This window comes from Botryllus schlosseri, chromosome 3 (assembly GCF_051294905.1).
Source record: "Botryllus schlosseri isolate E-star chromosome 3, Bs_hap1, whole genome shotgun sequence".
Classification (NCBI taxonomy): Eukaryota; Metazoa; Chordata; class Ascidiacea; order Stolidobranchia; family Styelidae; genus Botryllus; species Botryllus schlosseri.
Window position 1 is genome coordinate 26,172,883 of NC_137238.1, and position 8,937 is coordinate 26,181,819.

An 8,937-nucleotide genomic window follows, 5' to 3' on the forward strand; every position below is an offset into this window, starting at 1 on the left:
CTGTCCTGCCTACGAAGTTGCACCACTTGGTGTCGTAGACAGGACAGAACCCTTTAATTGTCGGCAACTTCAATTTTCTTTATGCCGTCGATGAGCCCTGCTATAAGGCTCCTGGCTGCCTCGAACGTGGAGTGCTTCTCTTCTTCGTCGATATTCTCGAGAAGGTCGAAGACTGCACAGTGCACACTCTGATCCTCCACGAAATTGCATGACTCAGTGAAATTGGTAGTCCAGCACCCTATGACCAGAGGACCTTCCTTGCCGTGGATGTCATTGTCCCAGTCCTCAGCTGGGCACCGATCTCGAAGGCATTCGACCAGGCGATGGCGCTCATCCTGATGCTCCACGATCAGATGACCAAGTCCCTGAATCTTTGTGACGGTGGTGCTCAGCTCTGTGGCCATGCGCTCGAGGACGATTAGTTGGATCCACTACTGCAGCGGAGGTTCACAGGCCGGACTTATATCGTTTATAACCCCGAGGAGTTTGGTACGGTGTCTAGTCAACCAAGTGGTCATCTTCGTAGTTGACAACCAACATGTGTCTACAAACTTGGGGCACATACTTTTCTTTTCCTGGATCAAGTCCTGTTGCCGTTGGAGGTAGTCATTCAGTCCCATCATCGTGTGGACGAAGTTATTGTTATAGAGGTGGCGGTATTTGGCCTGCGTCACAAGGTCCCGGACGCAGCACACTCGCACGATTTCATACCATGCCGCCTCTTCAACCCTTGTCGTGTTGCCTCTGATCCTTCCAGTGAGTGGAAGTACTTTTAGCGTTTCGGAGACCCCCTCCCGCACAGACATGCTGTTTGTGTGTGTGTTTGTGAGTTTCCTGGTTGTTTCAACAGTATTTACACTGCTCTGACTCGTGCATTTCACTAAAAAAACTTGAAAAAACATCATCCAAAAAAATCTTATTTTTGGATGTTTTCAAATCTTATTTTTGGAGAATCTCCAAAAATAAAACCCCATATCCAAAAATAAACAGGCCTGCACATGACACATCGCATAGCGACACATCAGCATAATATTGGTATAATTGCATAGCATATATTGCAATTAATTTGTCACCCTTTCTCAGCCCGCGTGATCAGATTTACCGGTAGAGCTGAGGGAGGTGGGGAGCTCAAATAGCAGGCACAGCGCTATTTCGCGCCGGCCACCCAGGCACCTATGGACTGTATATATTGATGCTTTCAGTAAACATGCGGCGGTAATTTTTGACCAAGGTTTTAGTTGATAACACAATTCGCACGGTCGAATGTTGTTGTGCAAGTGTTGGTGTGTCGTGGTACGGTAATGTCTGGTGGCGAAATGTATATTTTTTAATGAATGATGCGTATATATTTCTTTAAGCGCGAAGGGTAGGCTATCCATATGCATATTAAAAAACAGACATTTAATTTCAATGAATCGCATGAAGCGCGAAAATTTTTCTGATGTTGTATCAATTTCCCACAACATATACTCTATAATTTATGTTGATTTGCAAAATAATTTTGAGCCCGTTCGATCTCGCCCACCCCAATTGAGGAGTTTGGCATGCGGCAGTTACGGTCCAGGTTTTCAGACACAAGCATAAATATAGAACAAGTCGTAAGTCGTGACAAATTACCTCGTGATTAGCCAATCTCTCGGTGCTGTTTGCACTGTACAACTAACGCTGTAAAGGTGTATAGCTATTGATTTGATGGTGTCGAAGAGCGAGGATTTTATATACAATAATGTTGTTAGTGTGACGAATTGAATCAACCACTGTTGCGTGTATTTCACACCCGTGATCGAGGTCTATGGAAGCCAGACTCTCTACCAATACCCCTTCTTATCGGAAGCACATACAGCTCTAAGCTATAATTAAGGTGTGACTCGAGTATGGCTACCCAAACTAACACTGTTAAGATGAATAGCAATTGATTGACCAATAGCGAATGTTTTAAAGGCAGGAAGGGGTGTTATTCAGACGAATCGGATCACCAGTCTTGCGTGTATCAGAACGCAAATACCGACCGCATAATTGGCCTAACTAATCTGTGAAATGGATATTAGGCAACTGTACAATGTACATACCCGCAGTGATTATAATCTACTATATTGTCTCGCTCTAAAAACTCCAGATTCCGGATTAAGTCAATTTCAGTCGACTCCACTCAATTTGCAAACTTTGGTTCCGCTCACTATTGACCAGAGAAACGGTAAACGGTCATTGGTCGGTCAGTCATTGACAAAGGCAGACAACGCATCACGTTTCAATAACCATTCGGATTTCTCTGAATGCCGGGGACCTTTTGCGTCAGCAGAAGTAATACAACGATATCATTGTCGCGACGCTTGCTGAGCACTCTCACTCTCGACGCGCAGCCGCTCATTGGTCTCGTTTAGCCAGACAGCATTGTTGGCGTATACCAATCGCTGTGAGCTATGAGATTTGCTTGTGTCCACATCATAGCATAGCAAAACACCATGGTGTGATAATGGTCTGAAACGCTGGTTTAAAACTCTCGCTTTTGTGAAGAAAGGCATTACGCGCGAAATTGTGTCATAGTCTATCCGTTGCAGCTGCATTCTCGTATTTAGACAGGGTGTTGGTGCGCAGAGATATCAAGCCATGTAATATTTAGCTAGATATAGATAGATAGATAGATAGATAGATAGATAGATAGATAGATAGATAGATAGATAGACAGATTGAATTATTTTAGATTTATCTTATATATATTCAAGTCACCATGTTAAATTATGTGAAGCATCTGTACAGGCCACGTAGCCAGCCAGAAAGAGGGGGAAGGGCCGAGGGGGTTGAAATGGAATGGGCCGTTTTGATTTCCTTCGAATTTACTAATATAGCATCAATTCATTAGGGTTAAGTACATGCGTAAATGACGATTATACAATCTCCTCACGTTTTCGAAAGTTTGCCAACGAGTCCGCAAGTGCTATCAATTATCGAGTCCCTGATCTCTTGTGCACTGCACTATTATATACGCGCGCTTATCAATGCGTATTACGTGGCCTCGGCGTCGATTCGCGCAAGTCAAAATGTCCGACGTGTTATGGAATCTGTTCTATAATGGCACCGTTTTCAGGTGCTTCTCGCTAATTCGCCGCGACCGCGCGCAGCACTGATAATACGACGTATTGAATTGAAACTGAATATTAGCGTCAGAATTGTCATGTTAAAAGGACAGAGTTTTGCGTTTGAAAGGGAGGGCGTTTCGACCCCCCGAAACCCGCCCCCTGGCTGCGCGGATATCGTGTGCACGGCAAAATAGACTTGAAACAAAATTCGTAAAATATCCACGTAGATCCAAAATGACATTAGAGAAGCTGCTTTTTTTTACGAGAATTGAAGAAAAATTTGCAAGTTTGGCGGGTTTTCAAATTTCTTTGGTTTTCGCACGTATATTTTACTACGGCAGTTTTCTTCGTTTTCATAATACTTGGATCTGAATGAAGAGTGGTTTATTAATATTAATTATAATTATTGACTGTTGTTTTCCCGTTTAACAGCTATCTTATGCAAATTCATCCCCACTGGAATCCCTTAATATAAACAATGGCCGTTCAATTGACGTGTTCGGTGGCCATGTGCGGTCAGGAACTTTTGTCTACATCATCTATCTGCAGTCACCTAAGCAGGCATATTCGAGATGGATTCTTGGTTAAGTGTCCATTTTCGAACTGTACCAAAAGATATGACGTGGTATCGTCATTTTCTAGTCACGTGAGCCGATATCACGTCGTTCCTGAACTGCGGCAGAAGTCTAGCCGTAATGGTACCGTATCTGGATCTGCGTCAACTAACAACAGTCAAGCAATTGCTGGTCAGCATCCTGTAACGGCGGCCACAGCGGTGGATGCTGACCTCTCTGACATCGGATGTCCGTTAAGCTCATCCAGTCCCGGTGACTTGACAGGTACTCCACGCAAGCCCGACAATTCAAAAAGTGATGAAGCTTCGTCCAGCAGTTACGCGAGTGACAGTGATGCATCGTGTTCGTCTGGCGGGTCAAGCTGTGACCCATTTTGGTTTTATTCGTTCGAAGTGCCTTGGCATGCCATGTCGCCGACTTTGGCCAAATGCTGCTGGGAGAAGAAAAATGCGGGTGATCGTGTTCGCCGCGAGTTGGTCAGGCTAATATGTGACGAAATAATGAAAGTGACTTTGTTCCCTAAAAAAAAGGCGTTGGATTTCATTGCTCATCAAGTCGTTACAAAATATCCGGACTCGTTCATGGATAAGACGTGTGGAGTTGTTGTTGGAAATGGTCATGGAACACTAACGAATCAGCTTGATTACCGAATCACGAATGAACGTAAAGCGATGAGAAAGTTACGGGGCGGATCGAACAGTGTGGAAAGGCCCAGTGGCAAGAAAAGAAAAAAGCATGATATCAGGGAATATGGCTGCGTTAATTGGTCATCTACTGAAAATACTACTGCGGAAATGGAAAAGGACCAGCAGTGGTTGATCGAAGGGAGCAGAAAGGCTATTCGAGACAAAGAAAAAATTAAAATTTTAATGGGATCAACATATCCATTACAGAGAAAACATATCAATGGTCAGGTCCCAATATCAAGTCTCACAATGAAGTGGCCCCTTCTCTTCGAAGCCGATCACATGTTTCAGCATTATTCCATTCTTACTGGAAAAAATGAGGCAAAAGAGTTCATAATTCGCAAGATGAATGATTCCTGGCCACTTCTTCAAAAGTAAGCATATTAATTCTGTAATCTCCTAAATACACGCTACCCGCAAACGTTGATGTCAATTATACCAGCAATATACCTGTCGTCTTTGGTATTATCTTTAATATACGGTAACCGTACTCTTCACAGGACTTTCAATGTATCGAAGTCGGAGAAAGTAAAGTTCGTAATGGCGCAATTTTCAGTTCTTGCAAAATGGAAAGAGACTAAAGAATATCCTTCCTCCGTTGGTATGCTCGAACTGCTGTGTGCATTCTTTGAAGAACCAGCATCTCAATTATTCAAGCATATGGTAAGCACAATACAACGCCGCCCTTATTACTATGTACTTCGCTAATTATTGACCAGTGATTCAGCGCTCATAATATTTTACAAGTCCGACCATCGGGCTTCGACATCAGCCCCATGGTCTTTAGTAGAATCCTTTAGTTTAGGTGCTCGATTGGTGAACTCTAATGAAACGTGTTCTGGGCTGTGATGTCTATCTGTTTTCAGGATGGTATTGCCCCGGGATATTATGTGCGAGACGTTCCTAACCATCCATTTTTGATTGTAGTCGGTAAGTATGAAACATAGCAATCTAGTTTCAGTTCTAGTTGCACGTTTGAAAATAATCTTCGTTGTCTAACAACTAAAAGTAAATGTCGTTTTTCGTGATTCTAGATACCGATATCATGTTGCATGATGTTTGTGCAGGGTACAGTCATTGCTAGCTCAGAGCCATCACTACTTGTGGTGGCGTAGCCGGCGGGTGGGTCTATGGTTCTAAATGACCCTGCATTATCGAAGTCATCATCTCCACCATCTTAGGTCACGTGGGCTGATTGAGGATAACCTTTTTAGAGTGATAAATGGAAGAATGGATATTACTGACAGAATTCATTCACAAAATTTAACAGCTAGATGCAATGCACGGTGGGCTCCGGACCAATGGTTTTGTTTGGGCCGGGAGTTGGCTCAAAAGTGTTGTTTCGGTTTTAGCTACGACACACAACCACAGATCTGCACCTACCAGTATAGTTGAACACAAGACTGGCGGGTCAGAAGAAGTCTGTTGCAGACCATTAATGAGAATACCGACCTTAGCAATCACCAGAGCTCAAAATATAGAGATGGTGCAATAACCTGTAGTTACTTCACGACCTGTGTTAAGAAATCAACTCATGTATACAATCGATGGGCTAAGCATTCCTATTGCGATGTCATATGTGTATAAAAATCTATTTACAACCCGCTAGCTCGCGCTAATGAGTGTCCGTAATTTGGGCCACGAAAATAGGGTAACCCTACATTAGGCATTACTTCTACGCCTCTACTTGAGTAGCAGCACCGATTACTTTATCACCTCTGTTCATTTTAGCCCCCGCAGGCATCTATAAGTCGTCGAAGGAGTTTGTGGTGACTGCAGAAAGAACCGCAATATTTTCCACCGTCAGCTTCTGCATCGCATTAGCTTATCTGTTTGTCTCATTCTACGTCTTCAACATAGAATACCCCCCAGAACTGCTAGCTACACTGGAGTTCATACAAAGGTAAGCCAGAGTGGAACTATCGAATTTCCATTTCACATAAGGCAACTTTACGGCCATTTTTGACCGGCTTCTCGAGCGCTAAATTTGATAAAACGGCAATCAACGGAAAGCTGCTGGTTTAAAGATTACGAAAATATAATTATTATTCTGCTCATCGTCACGGAACCCCCCAAATCCAGCTTCGAATTTTGCACTCTGATCGAGTTTGACCTTGTGACACAACAATACTGTCTGACTTACACTTCTTAGATTCACTCTCGTTCTGCCAGACTCGATCACCATGCAAAATGAGCGGGATGAAATTTATGTTCTTGTAATGAGTACAGAAGCAGCTTTCCATTAATATCCGTTTTATCAAATTTACCGCTCTGCAAGCCGGTCAAAAATGGCCGTAAAGTAGCCTTTGGTCAAATGGAAAGTATGACGTAACCAAATGCAGTGAGCCTTTCTATCTCGCGGTGTCCACAGCATATACACTATGGCGAAACAATAGTGTCCTATATGGTGTGGACTGTGGACACAAGCAAATATCACGACTCAGTGAAATTGGTCTACGTCACACTTTCCATTTGGCTCAAGGCAATTTGCCGAGCATTAAATTTGATAAAACGGGCATCAATCGAAAGCTGCCGCAGTACTGATTACCAAAATACAAATTTTATTCCGCTCATGGCCCTGGAACCCCCACAATCAGCCTCAAACTTTTCATTGTTATGGAGTTTGGCATTGTGACGGTAAAAGTCTGTATGGCTAAATGAGAGTGTGGCTCAGGAGCAAAAGAGCGGCTGCGCGGCGAGAGTGTTCAGCTGGCGTCGCGGCAATGGACAATATGGGCTTGTGTTTCGAAGTGCAATCCCGCCGCAGAGAGACGTTGCGCTGTTGATACTTTCTATAGGCGCATCGGTAGAAGCGAACACACATTACCAGCCTTTCCTTGACTTTTAAGGATGGAACCGGGCCCACAGAATGCATTAGGGCCCATAACGAATTTTCGCGCATTCTTCTTCAACTTATGTATGGATCTTTCCGTCCAGGTAGCTGTATGTCAGATTATTATGATTCCAACGTCACCGGTTAGGCAAATCTCCTATATTCCTGACAATGGCTTTATAGGCCTGAGCTTGGTAAAGCTTTCCAGTGAAAAACCAAGGTATGGATTTGGTGGTAACATTTTGGAATGATTTGACTGGTTCGGCCGGCAAGCTATCTGATAATGGATTGAATCCTAGTCGCGAACACAGTTTAGTTCGACACCCCTGCTGTAACCTGTAAACCTTTAATCAACATTTCACCTGCTGCATTCGCGTACCAAGTGTTACCCTTAAAGGCCAAGGAAAGTTTGGTAATGTGTGCTCGCTTCTACCGAAACGCCTGTAGAAAGTATCAACAGCGCAACGTTTCTCTGCGACGCGATTGCACTTCGAAACGCAAGCTCATATTGTCCATTGCCGCGACGTCAGCTGAGCACTCTCACCGCGCAGCCGCTCTTTTGCTCCTGAGCTACGCTATCCTTTAGCCAGACAGCCTTGTTGCGTCACAATGCCAATCTCCATAATAATGAAAAATTTGAAGCTGATTGTGGGAGTTCCAGGGCCATGAGCGGAATAAAATTTGTATTTTCGTAATCGGTACAGCGATTGATACCCGTTTTATCAAATTTAATGCTGGCCAAGCCAGACAGAAATTACCGTCAAATTACCTTGAGCCAAAAGGAAAGTGTGACGTTGACCAATTTCACTGAGCAGTGAGATTTGCTTGTGGCAACACCATATGGGACACTATGGTGAAACCAATGTGAGCAGCAGGAACGTAACGTAACTATAATTTCAGTACTCGAAAATAAATGGTCTTTTTCTACACGACTGGAATCATTAAAATTAATACTCGTTTCAGATTAGAGTACTCGAATCATTGTGGCCAATCTGACCATAGCCCTACTCTAAATATATATAGATAACTAACCTCCGTAGGTTAGTTATCTATAAAATATAGCAGTGGTTCTTAACCTTGTCTCCAGCGCCCTCTGCGTGCGATTCGGATTTTGAAGGTGAAGCAGCAACAGCGATTCAATCGTCCGGCGGTCGGTTTATTTGCTGTTAGACCGGTGTAATAGTTTTTTAGTTATATGCTTATAAGATATCTTTCATTTATCACAGGATCTTTGCTGAGATATCAGTCGACGGGTCGCGTTCTAGCAAGATTAAGAAAAAAAATGATGTTCACATCAAGGTCCGGCAGCTTATGGCTCAACTCCGGACAGCCAACCCTTGAATGAATTTCAATCGTGCAAATAAATGCTTTGAGCTGCAACATTTGATTAATTTACGGGAGTTGCCAGTATCGAATGGGATAGTGGTTGTAAGACTTTAATCTTCTAGGGGGCCGTTTATGACACATTTAATTTTGAAAGTAGTTTTATGGCGAGTTTGCGTTAGATTGAGTAAAGCTATGGCGAATACGAGAAGAGCGTCAGAAAACCTGAAGCCATGCTTCAGGCTGTATATGGTAAAGGACTGTGGCTGCAATACCAGTTTTACTAGTAGCGTAATTCACCAGAATTCTGGTTATCAAGAGCACTTCATGCGGTACCAGTACCAGATTTACTATAGTAGCATAATTTAACAGTTAGCATCAAAGTTGACTAGTGCAGGTAAAACAGCTACCCATCCTGAGGCTGGTAAACTTACTAGAATTTT

At 43.3% G+C, this 8,937-nt stretch overlaps 1 protein-coding gene across 1 annotated transcript; it reads left to right on the forward strand.

Moving 5' to 3' along the window:
- The first annotated feature begins 2,800 nt into the window (after positions 1 to 2,800).
- Positions 2,801 to 8,551, forward strand: LOC145436217 (uncharacterized). Its single transcript, XM_080313574.1, has 5 exons — positions 2,801 to 4,712; positions 4,839 to 5,001; positions 5,205 to 5,268; positions 6,070 to 6,241; positions 8,398 to 8,551. The coding sequence occupies exons 1-5, from the start codon at positions 3,556 to 3,558 to the stop codon at positions 8,510 to 8,512; spliced, it is 1,671 nt and encodes a 556-aa protein (XP_080169700.1). The 5' UTR covers positions 2,801 to 3,555; the 3' UTR covers positions 8,513 to 8,551.
- Positions 8,552 to 8,937: the final 386 nt, after the last annotated feature.